We start from the raw sequence: 21,726 nt of genomic DNA, 5'->3' as shown, positions 1-21,726 counted from the left end.
TAAATCTAAATAAAGAAAAGTAAAAGTAAATAATGTCCTACAGCTGTTTCTGGAATATCGCAGGTAATGGATAAACGTGTTGATCAACATAAACATACACTGGGTATTCCATCATCAGAGATAAGGTGTATGTGCAGGAAAGTTCTAGACAGAAAATTTAAAGTAGATAGGTGTATAAGGTTCATAGTTCATCTGGTTCCGGAAGGTATGGAGGTTTATAGGTATTTCCGTGAAGTTATATATTGATCCATTACCTGGGATATCCCCGAAACAGTTGTAAGACATTATTTACTTTTACTTATCTTTATTTAGATTTACCTTTACTTTAATTAAAATATTTTTAAATGATCTGATAAGCTTGTCTTGCCTTAGTTTTGTTTTCCTCTTCCTTTAATATACATACACCCACACACACATACACACACACACACACACACACACACACACACACACACACACACACACACACACACACACACATATATATATATATATATATATATATATGCGAATCAATTTTATTATTTCAATTCATCTTTTTTCTCAAACTATAAAGCACATCATATCTGTCAAACATATTAAAAGAAGGAAAATAAGCGAGGCCTTCTAACATCATTTGGTTTATATTTGAAAGCAGTTTTAATTAAATGGCTGGATTTCAAAAGAATTTTTTGAAATTCCTTGCTTATGTGTACTATAATAACAATGTTTCCAAATATGCTGACTTACACTGTGGAGTTTCCACAAGTCCTGCTTGTTATTATTATTCCATTCAATCATTTTCAGGAAAATGTTAATATCATCAACTAAAAATATAAAATGTTGTTCTGTACCCTGTTTATTTGGAACGTTAATAGCTGCAACCATAATCATTGTTTTCACCTGTAAGTATTTCTATCTTATCTTGAAACATTAACTCTTCCTTTTTTTGAAATTGTCAAGATTCTCCATTTAATATTAACTCAGTTTACTCATCGTCAACGTTGAAGTTTTTGCTTCTGAAGCATTTTGACATATCTTTTAATATGATTGTTTTAAATTCATAAAATACGTTATTTCCTTAACTCTTTCAACCCGGAAGAATTTTTTCTCAAATCGGTAATGACGTGGGATTTGTACGCATGCGATCCTTTTGAGTTCTCATTATAGTGTCATACACACCGATCATACGTCTGGCGCTATATGTTTACCAGAAAAATCGGAGCGGTACTATACTGCATCACACAGGTTGTAAAATCTTTGACTGGTACAAGTATGTACCGGCCGGGCCGAAATGCTTAAAACAGTGGAGGGAAGTCGAATTGAAATATTTGCTGAAGCGAAAACTGAAGCTCTATCTCAAATAAAATTCACTTTAACTTTTTAATCATGAATTCAGATATGAGCATTCGGAAATATTCTAACACTGAATTAGTAATAAAAGCCAACTAATCAATTAGTTTGAAGAAATTCAGTAAGACACAGCCAATGTCAAAAGCACTTCTTGATCTATAGAAATATTTTATCTTTCAAGAATAATGCTGTAAAAAAAAAAACAACACATATTCACTGATGGTTACTGGAATAAAAAAAAATCCAGCCGTCGGTGATATGTCCGGACGATAGAAGCTTCATTTTCCAGTGAATAAACATTGATTTGGAGTAAAATTTTAATGCTGAAAAAGCCATTTTAAATTCATGATGTGAGGTCTAATCTAAACTCATATTCAAAGGGTAAAATAGATACGATTTAAACCAATATGCTATAAAGAAAGAAAATAAAAACATTAGGATTTTGAAACTAAAATTTATCTTACTTCAAGTAATGAAAAAATACCCTCAAAATAATCAAGTTCTAACATACTATATATATATATATATGTATATATAAACATACGTACATAAATACATACATACACACATATATATATATATACATATACACACACACACACACACCATATATATATATATATACACACACACACATATATATATATATGTATATATATATATATATTATATATATATATATATATTATATATATATATATATTTATATATATATATACATACATATACACATATAATAATAATTATATGCATAATTGTAATAAAGAATTTATAATATATTATTTGGATTTATTAAAATATGCAAAAAGTGGACATTATAAAAATAGGCAAGAAATTCTAAACCAGGTTAGTCCTCTACCCTCCTTGCATATATGTCTGTGTATTTCTAGGCAAATGGACTTAATTTTTTGGGAAATTTTGTTGAAAATTTGGTAACTTTTAGATAATTTCTGCACCATTTGTTTAATATGGTGTTGTAATATCTGTTTTAGTGTGTATTATGGGAGTAGTCTATGGTGAAGGTGGAGATGGGAGAAGTAAGGTGGTGAGGTATTTTTTTCTGTTTAGCTGTTAGGGAAACTATTGGTTTGAAATGGTTTAGTGTTTAGAAGATTTTATGTGTGCATTAAGACAATAATTCGGAGTTTCGATTCAGAATTTGGTCGTTGGCTGTAAGAATGTGGTAGGGTTCAATGATGTAAAATTAGCGAGATTTATTGTTACCATCCCTGATATATTCACTAAAAGTTCATTGCCTCATATTTGCCATCATCCCCCTCCTCCTCTCCTCCTGATTCTCTGCTCCTGTTGCTCTGCCTCCTTCTTTCTCTGTTTCAGCTTATTACTGCTTCCTTCTTTGTTTCAATTTGCTGCCTGCTCTTCTTCCTTTAACATCCCCATCGTTTTTCGCTCTTTCTGTATCCATGAACTCTTTCCTCTATCTCTTCCGTTTGCTCTTCTCTCTTCCCCTCTACTTTCTCCACTCCTTGTCTCAATTTACTTTTCTCTCTCTCCTGTTATGTTCCATCATTTCTTCGCTCTTTCTTCCTCTCTCTCTCTTTCTTTCTCTCACCGTCTCTCTCTGTACTCACAAACAAATCACACATGCATCCACAACAATAAAAAAAGAGGTAAACAGCACAGCGAAGATGTCGAGAAACTGGAAGACTATCGCAATAAGAGCTTGGATCATAGCCGAAATGATTCCCCCAACAACCTTATTGAGGCAGCCCTGAAAAGCAACGGATTTTCCAGGTCTGTGGCTTAAATAAAGCAGAAAAAGAGTGAATTTATCCATTCCTATGTACGCGTTAGGACACACTTGGACAAACTGGATACCATTTTAAAAAATAGTGATTCTCCAAGTGAAACGTCTGACACAGAGAATAATACCTATGTTGAAACTCTATGTGGACAGCTCAATAAGGAAGCCAACAATAAGGTAACCATCAACGAGGATATTCATGTTAATGGAGATTTTTAAAAAATGAAAAAGAGAAGAAAATAAAATAAAAAAGCGGCACCAGCACCAGCTGTAAAAGCAGCAGAGAAAGTAATCAACCAAAAGACTGATGAAACAGAATTCAATGTTAAAAAGAAAACCATAGAAAGACAGTAAAAGAAACAAAATGGTACGTGAAGTACATACTATCTGTAAATTTTATGTAAGAGGTGTCAGCAGGCTTAGAGAGATGGGGACGAACTGCCATTTTGCGCATCCAAAGTTGAGGCAGAAAGGAAATCATAACAAAAACTACTCTCCACTTAGCCAACAAGACGGTATAAAACCTTGCGGCGAGCTGGCAGAAACGTTAGCATGGGCGAAATGCTTAGCGGTATTTCGTCTGCGTTACGTTGTGAGTTCAAATTCCGCCGAGGTCGACTTTGCCTTTCATCCTTTCGGGGTCGATAAATTAAGTACCAGTTACGCACTGGGGTCGATGTAATCGACTTAATACCTATGTTTGTCCTTGTTTGTCCCCTCTGTGTTTAGCCCCTTGTGGGTATAAAGAAATAGGTATAAAACCTTGCCCTGAGCGACTCGGATCACAATGCAATAAAGAAGTCCACTAAAAACCTGTATGCAGGTGCAGTGCGAACTACATCAATAGAACAGCAAATTTTTTTAGCGTGGCAGAAAAGATAGGGCAGCGTCTGACATGGTTGCAAACAAAACTAAGCCGTGCACACCCACACACAAGACCTCCACAAATAATAGACCCATGATGGCCCCCCCATTGCTGCCGAGCCGACATTTACATCAATTCTTCTGATAAATATCACAGACACCTTACAAAATAACAGCAAGCGTCAGATGGAGCTAATTCGTACAGCCTTTACAGTTTATCGACCAGATTTTTAACAACATACAGCCAACGAAGGAGAAAACATACAAGCTGTCTACTAGCAGTAAATTACGCCTTTAATATACTTTGCGACAAAACTGTAATTTTGTAAGCTCCTATCGAAATAAAATCGCTAATTTTATTGATTTGCTTTTTTTAATAAAATATCTTCCTCCATGTTTAGATAAGATAATTAATAACACAAAGAGCTACAATTAAGTTTATCGCTTCTTATTTTCACTTTTCACTGTTTAATTCTATATTACTGAAATGTAGATCGTCATATTTTTCTTTGATGTTGCAATCGTTAAATATGTTCGGTATATTTAAAAAAAGTTACAATCAAGATTTTCAAGACATTGACTACAATTGTGTACTTTCTGATCATTGAAACTTAATATAAATTAGCAGCTTTAAAAACTGCACTCACGAATCCATATAAAAGTTCTATAAATGTTTTGTAACAAAATGTTGATATAACACAAATTTCTGTAAATTTTGTCCATGAATAGCGTCTTTCAAACGCTCGATGTTTAACGCATGTGACTCTAAGATTAATTAAGTTTGGCCACTCTGAATATATACATATGTATGTATGTATGTATGTATGTATGTATGTATGTATGTATGTATGTATGTATGTATGTATGTATGTATGTATGTATGTATGTGTGTGTGTGTGTATGTATGTTTGTATGTATGTGTGCATGAGCGAATGAGTATGTCTATCGTAAACGAGACATTTGGAATGCGGACCCAGATATACACAATCTGAACAACTGAAAGTCAGAAAGTTTAGTTGGTGTAATGGTTATCAGTCCCACCAGGGTTACAGTAAACCCTAAAGGTTTCCTGTTTTTACTCGTCGGAAGGGATTTTAATTCTATGTATTGTGAAATATTATACAGAGTGTAACAGAAAAACCTTCCTCTCTTGTTATTTCGGTACGTATTAGCTAATGAAGTTAGGCAGATAGTAACGGTGTCTTTATGTAGCTAAGGTCAGCCGTAGTGTTTCGTTTTCCAGTTACTATCACAGCTTTGACCGGTGCACACCGTTCGCTTGTTTCTGAAACATTTGAAACTAAAATGTGGGAAGATCTGTTCCTGAGTCATGCATATAGCTGGATTCGCATTCGATATACTATATTTAGAGAAGGCTTGTTTACATAATTGTCGATGCTTCTGTAGTTATGTTTTAAATGTAAACACACAATTACGCATATACAGTAATCCCTCGTCATATCGCGGTTCATCTATCGCGGTTCACCTATCGCGGTTTATTATTTAAGCTTACGTCAATTTCTCCGTGGTGTTGTTTTTCATTTATGATAAAATAAATATATACAAATTATAGAAATAATAATCAAAAATATACTGTACAGTACTGTTTCTACTTCGCAGATTTTCGCCTATCGCGCAGGGTTTTGGAACGTAACACCCGCGATTGTCGAAGGATTATTGTATATGTAAAATAAGAATTAGATGCAGTGAGCAAGAGAAAGGCAACGCTTGTACAGGTATGTGATGCATATGGAGAAGGGAATATGCGTAGAATTGCTGCGCACTCAAAGTGAGAAGAACTTGCAGAAGAACAAGACTGAAGATTTCTGGAACAGTGGTGAAAACTGAACCGAATTCGTAGTGTCTCAAAAAAGGGGTGAGAAAAGTAATCGTTGATAAGCAACACGCAAGGTATTAATCATAATAGTTTACTGCTCACGTATGATTTTAGAGCTTTTCGTCTGAGAAGTAAAATAATAATAATAATAATAATCGTTTCTATTAAAGGCACAAGGCTTCAAATTTTTGGGGAGGGGTGAAGTCGATTACATTGATCCCAGCACTCTGCTGGTACTTAATTTATCGATCCCGAAAGGATGAAAGACAAAGTCTACCTCGGTAGAATTTGAACTCAAACCGTAAGGACGGAAGAAATGCCGCTAAGCATTTTTCCCGGCGTGCTAACGATTCTGCTAGCTCGCCGCCTTAATAATAATGACAACAACAACAACAACAATGATAATAATAATGATAAAGGCTCTCGTGGCTTATGATCTTAACCATGCCCTGATGCAGTACCAGGCTGTGGTTCTCGTGGCTTCTGATATTATCTGATTGGAAGTGTTATCATCTACATTGTTTTGTCTTGGTATAAAAGATGGGCTACAGCAAATCTTTTGCTCAATACCACAGATTTGCTTGTCAGTTGTTTGACCTTAACCAGTTGAGCATGTCCCTTAGTGGCTGACGATATGTGCATCTCTGATCACGAGCAGAATTAGTGGGGGAGCATCATAGCCATGTGTTGAGAGGGATTCTTTGGGGTTTGAATAATTCACCTTTGGAAACATAGGTGTTTTGTTCAACATCCTTAAACAACCCTTATTCAGGGACCTTTTGAGCGAGATGGATTACTCGACCAGAAGAAAATTCTAACTGAGTCCCCACCTGCAAGGTCATGTGCTGTTTATCTTGATATGAGATCACCATGTCATGCGCATATGGTTGTGATGCATGTGCCTGGTGTACCATTATCAGACGGGTAGTCATGATGGTTATACTGGGCTTCGTATATTTTACCCCAGTGTCACTTTGATGGCATGGAATGCTCTCTCACTCAATAATGATGATGATGATGATGATGATGATGATGATGATGATGATGATGATGATGATGATAATAATAATAATAATAATAATAATAATATTGACTGGAATATTTGCAGAGTCAATGTACGAACATCTGGAAAAAAAATGGAGTCCTGCCACATGAGCAGAAGGATTGCAAGCGTAAGTGTAGAGGTACCAAGGATCAACTCCTGATAGACAAAACTGTACTTAGAGACTGCAAGAGGAGAAAAAACTAACTTAGCCATGTCGTGGATCGACTATCGTAAGGCGTACGATATGATTTCACACACTTGGATAATGGAATGTATGAACCTATTTGGTATTGCATCGAATGTTGAGCGATTGCTTGGAAAAAGTATGGCGAATTGGAGGACAGACTTGACAGCATACGGAAGAAGTTTAAGGACTGTATAAATCGGGAGGGGCATCTGCCAAGGGACTGCCTGTCCCCACTGATCTTTGTACTGTGCTTGATACCAAAGCTGGGTATGTATTCAAAAGCCGCCAACAAAAGGTCAACCATTTGCTATTCATGGATGATCTCAAACTTTATGGTAAAGTCAGTTCTCTCGTTGATACGGTGTATACTTTCAGTGCTGATATCAGAATGGAATTCGGACTGAGGAAGTATGGTGTGTTAGTCTTGAAGAGAGGCAAAATCAAATGTATGGACAGGCTATCGATACCAACGGGGGAAGTTATGAAGCAGATAGAAGAGACGGGCTATAAGTACTTGGGGATTTCGGAAATGGATAAATTGATGGAGAAAGAAATGACGTAAAAATTTAAGGTGGAGTACTTATGCAGACTGAGATTGATCCTTGAGTCGAAATTAAACGGATGAAACAAGATTGAAGCTATCAACACCTGGGCAGTTTCACCCCTTAGATATGGAGCAGGGGTAATCGCATGGGCAGTAAACGAGCTAAACAACTTAGACAGAAAGACAAGAAAGTTGCTAGCTAAATATGGGACACTCCACCCAAAAAGTGACACAGACAAACTGTATGTACCAAAGAAAAAGAAGAGGAAAAGGACTTATTGGATGCGAACACAGCATTAGAGCAGAAGAAAACAACACAGTGTGGTATGTAAAAATGTCACAGAACCGCTACTATTAGAAGTAAGAGGGCCAGCCAGGCTTGTGTAGGATGAAATATTGCAAAGATAAAGCACTGTACAAGCAACTGAAAACGATGGCACCTGAAAATAGGTGGGTAAAGAAAAGAATGCGTGGACAATTTCATAGGGATGTTGAAGATAAGACAGAGAAAAAATATGGCTGTAGATCATTAAAAGTGATTTAAAACAGGAAACGGATGCTCTAATCTGTACTGCCCAAGAGCAAGCGCTAAGAACGAACTACATAAAATACAGAAAGTGACAAGTGCAGAATCTGTGGACAAAACGGTGAAACCGTATGGCATATTACAGCCAATGTACACCACTAGCCCAGAAGGAATATAAGAGACGCCACGACAATATAGCAGGGCTTGTCCACTGGACACTTTACAAAAAGTACGGTCTGGACAGAGAAAAACAATTGGTACGACCACAAACCTGAAGGCATCTTGTGGTCGTGCATGATAATGCAAAGATCCTGTGGGATTTTATGATTCAGCGCGACCATGAGATAGAGAATAAGAAGCCAGACATAACCTTGATTGAGAAAGAAACCAAACTATGCTGGATCATAGATATAGCATGTCCAGCTGACAACAAGGTATGCGATAAGGAAGAAAGAAAAGTCGATTGGTACGACAGATTAGCTTGGGAGGTATAGCAGTTATGGTCGATGAAAAAGGTTGTAGGGATACCAATAATTGTCGAAGCACTGGGAACAGTGAGTAAAAATCTCGAGAAGTACATGGAACAAATAGGGGCTGCAATAAGGGTGGAGCACTTGCAGAAAGCAGCACTGCTTGGAACCGCTCGAATACTCCGGAAGGTGCTCGAAAAATAAGGGGTGTTACCTTAGTTCACTGGTAGGGAACAGCTGACACCGTAGTACATCTCCAGCGTTAGAAGCTGTGCAAAGGCAATAATAGTAATACTTTTTAGTATCGGTACGACCACAAACCCGAAGGCATCCTCAAAAATAAAAATGCAAAGATCCTATGGGATTTTATGATTCAATGCGTCCATGATATAGAGAATAGGAAGGTGAGAGATATGACAGGTTAGCATGGGGGATTAAGCAGTTGTGGCCGATGAAAAGGTAGCAGTAGTACCAATAATTATCGGAGCCCTGGGAACAGTGAGCAAAAATCTCCAGAAGTACGTGGAACAAATAGGGGCTGCAATAAGGGTGGAGCACTTACAGAAAACAACACTGCTTGGAACAGCCCGAATACTTCGGAAAGTGCTCGAAAAATAAGAGGTGTTACCTTAGTTCACTGGTTATTATTATCTAGTTCACGTGTTAACAATGGCACTCTTCTTTTAATTTTGAATCTATATCTTCGGGAGGAGTTATCTCAATCCTTTACATATTAACCAAAATGGAGTAGATTGACAAATTTATTTTTTGAACCAGTTGAAGACACACAAGATGTTGAAATATCGTTCACTAGATAACAATGGTACTATTCTTTTAGTTTTGACTCTATATCTTCGGGAGGAGTTATCTCAATCCTTTATATGTTATTATTATTAATAATAATAATAATAATAATAATAATAGTAATAATAATAACAACAACAATGATGATGATGATGATTAATAATAATAACAACAAAAACAACAATAATAATAATAATAATAATATAATAATAATAATAATAATAATAATAATAATAAAACACTCGGCGAGAAACGGAAGAAAATTTGAAGAAAGAAAGAAAAATAATAATAATAATAATAATGAGGAGGAGAGGGCAGTTACTCGAAAGAAAACTATATTGATGGAAGAGAGAATGTTATCAAAGCAAGCTTTAAATAGGCCATATTATTCTTGAGGTACTCTCCTTTTCTGAAATGGAAGTAGTCAGAGCTACAGGAATTACATAGAAAAACTAAAAAGCTTCTCAGGTAATATCGACAGGCACTACTTACAGAGAAAAGGGGAAGAGGTTGTTGAATGTAGAAGACATCACCGGTATTGCAAAATTGGTTTCAAAAACCTATACTGTGGGTGGTGACGAAAGAATATTGTCTGTGGTCAGCAACATACATATAGTCACTGAAACTGAGATAATTTTAGAATAGAAAGAACGACAAGGCAACTAGCCGAAAAGAGACGAAAGTATATGGTTAATTCATTCAACAAAGCGAAGACTTTGGAAGTAAAGAATGCTGATTGTGGCTGACTGATGGAAACTGGAAACTAGATATACAACCGCAAATTAGAGCCCCTAGCGGAAACGCCATTTAAAGGTAATTAATAAAGACAAAGATTGATCAAATTCAGTGAATGATATAATGCAGAATCTGTAGAAAAAAAAAGAGATATTAATAACCACCGGGGAAGTGAAAAGAGTAAGGTAACAGAAAATGAATATAAATACAGGTATGATTGTGCTTGTAAAAGAACTGGGGCGTTAGCAAAGTCTGTGGATATGATGTGACAAAAAAGTAGTGGGAACACAAACCAGAAGGCCGTGAGAATGATAAAGACTAATCATTCCATTGAAGCAAAGTTATCAGATATAGTCGCAGATGCACAATAAGATAAAAAAGAAACAATGTAAGATCGTAGATTTTGCAACGTCGTATAGTGAGTGAATATCAAAGACATTGAGGAAACTGAGAAATAACAGGATTTAGCAAGGGAAATGAAAAGATCGTACGACACAAATGGTAACAATTGTTCCTGTAGTAATTGGTGCAGTTGACACAACAGTAAACTGTTACGCAAGAGGCTCAACGATATTTGAATTGAGACACGTATTGTCGACTTGCAGGAAAATCCCATCCTGTGTTCTTCAAGAATCCTAAGATTATTAGCAATCGTTAGAAATCTTTTCGAAATCTCATTTGTATGAATTGATAGAAAGAGTTCCGGTATTTTTGTAGCGATTCATACTATATTACAATTTCCAATGTTCAAGGACTAAATTTGCTTTGACCGGCACAATATACAATGCTGCCACATTGCAGTTCTGAGATTTTGACGGTAACAAATAACATCAAAACTGAGTTATTATTTTAGAATTTTAGAATTTTGTTGCCTCTGTTCCATCGTCTTGAGGGATATTTGCATATTAATTCACTACACCAAAGGTACAATAACTGCATTATTATTGATGTTTTTGGAATCCGATTCAACCTGTCTAGATTGTTTCTTATAAAGTTTAAGAAATGGTTCTAATATATCTAAAAGAATTACGCAAGAGATGAGATTCACATTTTTGGCCAGCAACTATAAGTCTAAATTTGAAATCGTTTCGTCATAAACCAACAAAAACAAGAACAAACAAGAAGAACAGCAACAATATATATATATATATATATATATATATATATATATATATATATATATATATATATATATATACATAAATGCGCCCTTTTAAAGGCTAGCAAGGCTCATGGGCCCGGTTTCCCGGTTTCTATGGCGTATGTATTCCCCAGCTAGACGGGACGCCAGTCCATCGCAGCGTTACTCATTTTTGCCAGCTGATTGGACTGGAGCAACGTGAAGTGAAGTGTTTTGCTCAAGAACACAACGCGTCGGCCGGTCCAGGAATCGAAACCACAATCTTACGATCATGGTGCTGATACCCTAACCACTAAGCTACGCGCCTCCACACACACACACACACACAACACACACACACACACACACACACACTCACACACACACACACACACGCACACACACATACATACACATACACACACACACCTTTTATTCTTTTACTATTTTATTCATTTTACTCTTATATTCATTTGACTGTGAAGAAATAGACTCCAGGACTTATTCTTTGTAAGCCTAGAACTCATTATATCGGTCTCTTTTGCTGAATCGCAAAGTTACGTGGACGTAAACACACCAACATTGGTTGTCAAGCGACGCTGGGTGGGCAGATGGGGGGTGGGGTCAAACATAGACACAAAGACGCACATAAATATATACAAATGTATATATACGACGAACTTCTTTCAGTTTTCGTCTACCAAATCTACTCACAAGGCCTTGGTCGGTCCAAGGCTATAGTAGAAGACACTTGCCCAAGGTGCCACGCAATGAGACTGTATCCGCAACTATGTGGTTGGTTAGCAAGCTTCTTACCACACAACCACGCCTGTGTCTGTCGTTATATATATATATATATATATATATATATATATATATATATATATATATATATATATATATATATATATATATAATATATATATATATGTATTTATATATATAAAACGATAGAGAATATGGAGAGTGGTACACCATCAAAATTTATTCCATTTTATTTTACAATGTCATACAGTATATTTTTAAGGTTACACGACCTAATCATGTTGAAAGAGTCTGAACGAAGCTGCACAGAAAATTATGCCTGGTAGCCTATGCAAAAGCTCATATTCTGTGCAGTGGAAACACGTGTAGGTCGTCGTAACCATAGAAATATGCTGTATGACACTGTAAAATAAAAGGAAATAAAAGGAAGTAAATGTTGAGAATGTACAAGTCTCCATATTCTCTACCGTTATGATCACTGCTTATATACAACCCAGATAATATTACAAGCCAATGAAGCGAACATGGAATTTCCCAACGGACGAATTTACAGCGTGAGTGACAACTTCTAGTTGTCATAGACATTAAATACTAATCGATATAGTTATTCTGTGTATATATGTGTGAAGGCGCGTGGCTTAGTGGTTAGGGATATGCGGCTCACGATCGTAAGGTCGTGAGTTCGATTCCCGACGATGCATTGTGTCCTTGAGCAAGACACTTTATTTCACGTTGCTCCAGTCCACTCAGTTGGCAAAAATGAGTTGTACCTGTGATTCAAAGGGCCAGCCTAGTCACATTCTTTCACGCTGAACCTCTCTGAGAACTACGTTAAAGGTACACGTACTGTGGAGTGCTCAGCCACTTGCATGTTAATTTCACGAGCAGGCTGTTCTGTTGATCGGATCAATTGAAACCCTCGTCGCTGTAAGCGACGGAGCGGCAGTGTATATATGTGTGTATGCATATGTCTGTAAGTGTGTGTGTGTATGTGTGTGAGTTTGAAGTTTTAGAGGCTTGTTTAGAGAAAAGAAAAAGATAGGAACACACGCACAGTTGAAACTTTCCAAAAACAATTTGATAGAATTTTTCTACAGCTAGGTAACATGACAGCTGACCAAAAATACAATGAAATTTCAACCACCTTAGAAAAAGACCTCTTTCTTTCTTTCTTTCTTTCTTTCTTTCTTTCTTTCTTTCTTTCTTTCTTTCTTTCTTTCTTTCTTTCTTTCTTTCTTTCTTTCTTTCTTTCTTTCTTTCTTTCTATTTGCCTTCCTCCACACAAACCCCACCCCATTTGTAAACTTACAAGTACATCATACGTCTACAGACACACCCACTAGTTCATACAGTACACACGCGCATTCCTTATTTCTTAGACTTTAGTATTTACTTCCATTCTTCCTCTTGACTTTCAGTTTTACTATTATACCATCACTTCAAGCACAGGTTTTTCTTCCTCTCGACCACAAATACTCCCTCACTTCCCTCCAAACTATCCCATTCTAATACCACTCCCCATTCCTGTCTCTCTGAGACTCGGCCAAAATGGCGCTATTGAAAACCACCTATGAAATGATCTTGGTTAAATTTTTTTACTTGAAACTCTCCCACTCCCTTAAATATGTTTTTCATTCTCATAATCTTTTTAGCTTATACTCCTAATTTCTCTTTACAATCATATTCTCCTCTGAAACTGTGCTCTCTACGCATTCTGAATGAATCTTCCGTGTGTTAACATGTGTCACCTAACAGCAATGTACACCTCGCTTGGATATTTACCACTTCCTAGGTTACGCGCGCTATGAAACATATGTACTATGGATTTTATCTACTCCATTCCTTAATGCTTGTATTTTTATTCCCATACCTCTCAACCCTGGCTGCCAACTCTGATGAGATTCGACTTTTAGATTATTTTAATTCTGGTAATTAATTTCTAAAGGTCTGGAATCGAAACAGCTGTCAGAGATAATGTCTAATTTTTTTTATTAATATATAATTATTAATTATCACTCTATTTTCTTATCTTCTTAAAATATATATAAACCACGGTTTATCTAGTTACATTAGAGTTGAATATTAATTGTAATAGTCAACACTTTTTAAATAGGTAACTAACCAGTATTTTCATTGGATTTTATCATCACTTATTGAGGTTTGTAACCTTTATTTGAACTTTTATATATATATATATATATATATATTTTCAACTTTTCTTTTTTCAACCATGTGTGGTGTGTGTGTATATGAGTTTTCTGTAAATAAATCATTGTTGAGAAATCTCTCAAAAAGCATTCCACAAATTCGCCCAACATATCGAAACATACACGCACGTACTATTGATTATGGTACGTATACAGATTTTCCTTAGATTAAGCTTTCCTTTTATTCTATAAAATCCTTGTCTGCCATAGAGCTTTCTTTGTATTTGACGGTAGTAAACTATTCTGCCGGGTCTATTTATTTTAAGCTAAAAACTGCATCATGTTTATTCTTCCATATTTAAAATTATTGGTATCGTTATCCTTCCTGTGATTATAATCTAATGCTAGAGAGACTAGCAAACGGTCACTGAAGACCTACAATATTAACCCATTCACAGTACTGCCTTCGTGTCACAGTAGACATTGTAATGTAATTATCCTAATTGGTATATGTGAACAATTTTATCCAGCTCACTGTTTTGGTGATTCTGCAAAGTATTCAGTACCAAAATCACTAACTCTTGTTCAACTTGTAAACACATTTATCAACATATCGAAGCAAGCTTGAATAGTTAATCCAGTTTCTACGATTGCCTCTTTGCTAACACATTTGAATTGAACCCTGAGCATAAAAATACGAATTTGCGTAAAATAGTTTCTCTTCTTCGCTTAGAGAGTTGATAACGTTTGCCACTTGTTTTTTTGTCTCTTCTCTAGATTTGAATTTAAAATTCATTAACAATTTTTTCTTTACACCATTTTGTACATCTCCACATACTTAAATTATCGACATTCATGCCTATTTGTTTATATTTTCTGTAACTCACTTTGTAATTATGCTAATTATCTAGTCCAAAATTCTATGTAACGAATGTAAGTTGTTACTGCACTATATGTAATAATTTCAATTCTATCATTCAAAGCGAAGGCATTAATGTCAGGACTTTTCGCAAGTACTTTTATAACATGACTCGTGTAATTGTTCTGTAAATATCATTATTAATTTACGTGACTGCTGTAGAAGAATAAGTAATTAGAATTGAGGAATTCGTTTCTAAATTAGAACTCGAATTTAAATTATTTAATCGCAATGGAATCTAGTTAATAATTACTAAAATACAAATTATTTGATTTTTCAGGTAACATTCTTGTCCGTTGGGATGTGATGATTCTGTCGAATTCAGAGAATTTATTTGGTTCGGAATTTCAACAAAGAAATAAATTATTGGAAGAAACATGCAAGAAATATTATTTCGAGGATGTAAAATATGTACGACCCTTGTTTATGTATCACCCATTGAATTTGAGTTACTGCAAAGTTCCTAAAGTAGCTTCCTCATATTGGATGCGATTTTTCAGTGCTCTAGGAGACACGACAAGCAGAATAAATGCTTTTGATCAAATTCGTTTTAAAGTACATCGCATGCACCTGGTGAATGTTTCACAAACTTCGAAATTTAATAACATAAAAAATAAGCTTATTGTCACTCGAAACCCTTTCACTCGCCTCTTTTCTGCATATGTTGATAAAATATTTCTGTCTGAGAACTGGCAAAGATATGGACGACTTATAATAAAAGATTATAGAGACAGAGCGAGCTCATATTCTCTAAAATGTGGTAACGATGTCCAATTCCATGAATTTCTCCAATTTGTAACCGCCAAACGCAATGATAATTCCAACCGACACTGGAATCCGATCACTGTGTTATGCAATCCTTGTGATATAAAGTATAATTTTATTATAAAGCTAGAATCTTTTGCAAAAGATAGAGACAATTTCATTCAACAAATCGGTATAAAAAGAGATAATATTTTAAAATACAATAATCTATCCCACAAAGACTATACCATTCATGCCATCCGAGATCTAGCTGCGACTTCAATTCTGCATTTTAGAAACAAGTCGCCCAAAGTTTGCTACAAGGATATAATTTTATTTTCGAGGTTATTTTCGGCTTTCCAAATTCAAGGCTATATTCATAGAGAAGCTGTCTTCAATATTGAAGATTTTTCAGATGCGAGAATTTCAGATCCTGAATCTGTTATATCTGTATATATCAAGATATATAACAATAATCCGTTAACAAGTCGAAAAGAATGGAAAGATCAACGGAAAATGTATTTCGTAAAAGCTTATCAAAACATAACGTTTGAGATTCTCAAAAAAATTCAAAACATGTACTATTTAGATTTCAAACTTTTTGATTACAATCTAGAACCAGAGAGAATTGATAATCTATAATGAATTTATTTAGTTGAAACAAAAAAAATATACTTTTTGATTGACACGTGACAATGTTTGTACTTATTATAGTGCCAAAATAGTAGGGGATGTTTTTGGATTATAGACAGTAAGATCGTAATTGACGAGTGGTTTAATAGCTCACTCATTACTGGATTCAAATCCTCCAAAAGATATATCTTGAAGTACAGCTTATCAGCTTTGAAAGCTGATATACTTTAGATACGTAATATAATACGGAACCTCGGCAGTTGGAAATAAAATTTGTGGATTCACACTCGAGGTATTACATATATATATAATATATATATATATATATATATAATATATATATATATAATATATATATATATATATATATATCAATATGCGGCATTTAACACAAACATGCAAAAAGTAAGTGAATAATCGAAATAATTTAGATTATCATAATAATAATTCATTAGACTAGGTAACTAAGCATAAAAGAAGTCTTCAGTGATGTGTCCAACAATCCAATGTACTATGGTCAATGCGAATCAATTCAATATATTCATTATTTAATATGACTGCATGTTAGTTATATTTTCCTTATGAATCTTTGTGTTATAAAATTCCTGCAAACAAGAATCGAAGCAAAAGCTAGACACTTCTCTTTCTTTACCAAAGGGAGCATTTTTCACAAATATTTTTGAATTATTTCATCTTTAACATACGAACATACCTATTTCGTTAGCTGCAATATCAAGACTTAAGCAATACAACTAAGAATGATAAACAATATGCAGTTCAGAAGTAGACTGATTGCTATGAAATATATAGACGCATTTCAATACATGAAATTTTAAAAACCATTTTATCTTGATACATAATCGTTTCTAATTTAGACAAAGGTCAGCAACTTTCAAAGGAAGAGATAGTCGATACCAACGGCTAAAGTAATTTTGACTCTTGCTTTTACCGACTATGAAAGGGATGAACAGCAAAGTTGATCTCGGTGGCTTTTGAACCCGGAAGAAATAACATGGCATTTTTATCTGACGCGTTAACGATTCTACCAATCCACTAACCATTTATCTAAAAACATAATACAGTTCAATTATATATTTGACTTCATTCTCCTCGGTTTTGTTGTAATTTTCATAATTGGCTAAAGTTGAATTTACAGTTTATCACCAAATGGATCAGTATGTAGCATGATATTAAAACGACATAACTATTAGGTCTTCAAGTATGAAATTTGTAGAACAGAAAAAAAGTTTGCTTATGTTTTATAAATACAAGGAATAGTTTTATTCATCAAAGTATGCACCCGTATGGTCAATATATCTTTTGCCACTTCAGCGGTAGCTTGTCTAGTCTGGAACTGTAAAAGCCTGGCAATCTAGACTCAATCTTGAAAGGCCTGTTTTACAGCATCGTCGGAATTACATGTTTTCCTATCAAAAAGTTATCCAAATTCTGGAAGAAGTGGTAGTCAGTGGGGCAAGATCAGGTGAGTATGCAAGATGATGGAGAATTTCCAACTCCAACTCCTGTAGTTTCACCAATGTCATTTTTGCGATGTGTGGTCTGGCGTTGTCTTGTGGATCTGTTAACTCATCTAGGCTGTTTTTTTGTAAGTTGGCTGCAGTATACTTCGGCTGTGATTGATGAGTCAGGTTTTATTAAATCATAATGGATCGCACCTGCGCCAGACCACCAAACACACACACCAGCAGTTTCTTCTGATGAATTTTGCTTTTTGGACTGTGTTTTGGTGACTCGCCTTTGTCCAACCATTGTACTGAACATTTTCGGTTGTTGTATTGGATCCGTTTCTCATAACATGTTACAATTCGATTCAAAAGTAATTAATTTTTGTGACGAGAACGTAGCATAATGCAGGCTTCCAAAGTTACTGTTTCTGATTTTCATTAAGTTTATGTGGAACCTACTTATCCAACTTTTCACTTTACCGATATGAACTAAGTGAGTCAATATTATTTGCCTGCTAACACCAAACAACAACGATAATTCACGAGCACATCGACATGGATCTGACTCGACGGTGGCTTTCAGTTCGTCATTATCCACCTTTGTTTCTGGTTGACCGCGTTGCTCATTTGTGAGGTCAAAGTTACCAGAACGAAATTTTGAAAACCAATTTGATACTGTCTGCTGTGTAATAACATTAGAGTGAAATACTCCATTAATATTCCGAGCTGTCTGTGATGCTGTATTTCCAAGAAAGAACTGTATCCATCTCTAAACAAAAATAGCAAAAAAAAAACGATTTATAAATACTTTATAAAGCGCAAAATGAGTTAGAATAAAGAAACAGATGTCAGCTTTCTAACGAAAAATAAAGATTGTCAAAATATAATAATGGCGCAAAACGAGCAGCAGTCAAAGTTTATGATACACTTTACTACAAATTTCATACTTGATGACATAATATTTCTTAGAGCAATTTATTTCCTATATAGGAATGTAAGGAAAAGAAGCTGCAATTCCTAATGTTTGACAGAGAAATTACAGACTTAAATTAAAGTTGCATATAATATTTGTGGTGTCTCTTTGTTGTTGATTATTCATTTATCTGAATAAAAATTAATAAACAACTTTCCTCTCCTTATATTGAAAATATATCACGAAAGAATTGTATTACGATGTTGCAAGGCTTTGATTAAGATCGTTAATTAAGCAAACAAACACACACATACACACACACACGCACACACACACACACACACGCACACATACACATACACACACACACGCACGCACGCACACACACACACACACACACACACACGCACACACACACATGCTAAATTTTCAGCTTCAGCCTAGTAGGGTCCTGAAGTATTGAAATACTGACTTTCAATAAAAATAAGTATCTGATCCTTAAAATCAAGAGCGTTATTCTCACTGCACTTATCAATTTCATACATACAGTTGGGCAGAAAAATGTCATTGCAAGCCGTGTGTATTATAGTTCGTTCAGAAAATTTTGTCTTTGTATTCATTGGAATTAGGTATATATTTCACATGAATTTTAGCCACACGTGTGTCACATGTATTTGCCTATATATGTGTGACATATAATCTAGTGAAATGTTATGAGCTGAATAAACAGAATTTGATTAATACGTTAAGTTGTAGTTCTGCTATCTTTTGTCGTGAAGGAATTTCTAACTTATAAGAGAAATTCACATTATAAAAAAACTTTTTGTTGCAGATTAAAATTCTTTTTTTGTAACAACAATGTGTAAAAGAAATTAATTCAACTTGCTATTATTCCAAATCCCACCCATCTATGAGAACATTTATGCAACTGGTTTCATATTTGTGTCGTGATGTAAAACCCACATTGATGTTAGAACGGCTGAATTAACTTCAACAGTGCTTAGAATTAGTCATTGGGTTACTAAAGAAGATTTTGCTTTGATGTAAGGCAGTCTGAACGACTCAAAATAACAGGATGCATTCTTCTCTGCACAGTTGATTATGGTCAGAAATTGCAATTTTAAGGAGTGTAGCAAACTTTCCATAACAAAGAGAGGACCACATCGTACCCACGATAAAGAGAAAACTACTTATGCATACCCACGAATTCATTCGAGGGTGTAGATTATATAGAAAGTGCTGCTTTATAGTACTGACGTGCTACTAGTATAAACTGGTGTCTACCATATCATCCAATAATATCTGATGAGAAAGTCAGCGGTTCGTGGCAACGGCAGAAACCGCTGCATAACAATCAACTAGCGTTTACCGCTAAGTTTATATTGACAGGCTTATTAAGTCGTTATATTTTATGGTGGTGGGAGGGAGGCGACCGGGAAGAATGCTTAGCGGTATTTCGTCTGTCTTCATGTTCTGAGTTCAAATTCCGCCGAGGCCGACTTTGCTTTCCATCCTTTCGGAGTCGATAAAATAAGTACCAGGCAAGCACTGGGGTCGATGCAATAGACTCACTGATTCCCTGGAAATTGCTGGCCTTCCACCAAAATTTAAAATCAGTTTTGGTGGTGGCAGTGGTGGTGATTGTGGCAGTTGTAGTGATACAGACAGCTGACCATAAATACAATGACGGCTGTCTTTTTGCTGCTAGCTAACTAGCATATGCGCTGCAGAAATAATCATCTTTTTTTGCAACAGTGACAGAGCCATTCGCACCCGGCACTAGGGCTACAGCAACAGTCTGTCTTTTGGAACCAGCTAAACATTACGAATGCTACAGATCAGTCTGTGGTAAAGCAGTATTGTTACTTTTCTGGTAATAGATGGCCTGTTACCAGCAGATAATTTGTACCATTGTCACAGCAATGGACAGTATTTTGCAACTACAATTTTCACACTTAACGTTTCTCAAACGAACTAAATTAAATTGTTTACCAAGTCAACTTTCTTAAAAACAAGCACATGTGGTAACTCTTCAAGAAAGTATGGCAAAACATATGTCATACAAACTGCTTTGCACGGACGCATAATGAACTTGCGGGAAGTTGTGTTCTTGGCTATCTTCGATGTCATTTAACCTTTTTCTGCACATTCTCGAGGTTTCCAATATACTCAGCAATTATCAAGCCTGCCTCATAAGACGTTGGTGCTCGTCTCCATCTTGGATGGAAACACACACACACACACACACACACACACACACACACACACACACACACACACACACGCACGCACACACACACACACACACACACACGCACGCACGCACGCACACACACCACACACACACGCACGCACGCACACACACACACACACACACACACACACGCACGCACACACACCACACACACACACACGCACGCACACACACACACACACACACACACACACACACACACACACACACGCACGCACGTACACACACACACACACGCACGCACGCACACACACACACACACACACACACACACACACACGCAAACGCACGCACGTACACACACACACACACACACACAAACACACACACATCTATATGTACACATCATACAACCATGTAAACACAAACATATATGTATACTCTCTCTCTTTTACTCTTTTACTAGTTTCAGTCATTTGACAGCGGCCATGCTGGAGCACCGCCTTTAGTCGAGCAAATCGACCCCGGAACTTATTCTTTGTAAGCCCAGTACTTATTCTAACGGTATCTTTTATCGAACCGCTAAGTGACGGGGACGTAAACACACCAGCATCGGTTGTCAAGCAATGCTAGGAGGACAAACACAGACACACAAACACATACACACACACACACTTATATATATATATATATATATATATATATATATATATATA

General features: G+C 35.7%; 1 protein-coding gene across 1 annotated transcript; it reads left to right on the top strand.

The window, feature by feature from the left end:
* Window positions 1-13,840: 13,840 nt before the first annotated feature.
* LOC115209558 (carbohydrate sulfotransferase 9-like) lies at window positions 13,841-16,446 on the top strand. Its single transcript, XM_029777992.1, has 2 exons — window positions 13,841-13,922; window positions 15,341-16,446. Exons 1-2 carry the CDS (start codon window positions 13,841-13,843, stop codon window positions 16,444-16,446), a joined length of 1,188 nt encoding a protein of 395 aa, XP_029633852.1.
* The last annotated feature ends 5,280 nt before the right edge of the window (window positions 16,447-21,726 follow it).

Source organism: Octopus sinensis, linkage group LG3 (assembly GCF_006345805.1).
Source record: "Octopus sinensis linkage group LG3, ASM634580v1, whole genome shotgun sequence".
NCBI lineage: Eukaryota > Metazoa > Mollusca > Cephalopoda > Octopoda > Octopodidae > Octopus > Octopus sinensis.
Note: the sequence above shows the minus strand (reverse complement) of the source record. Positions and strands in the feature narration are given on the sequence as shown.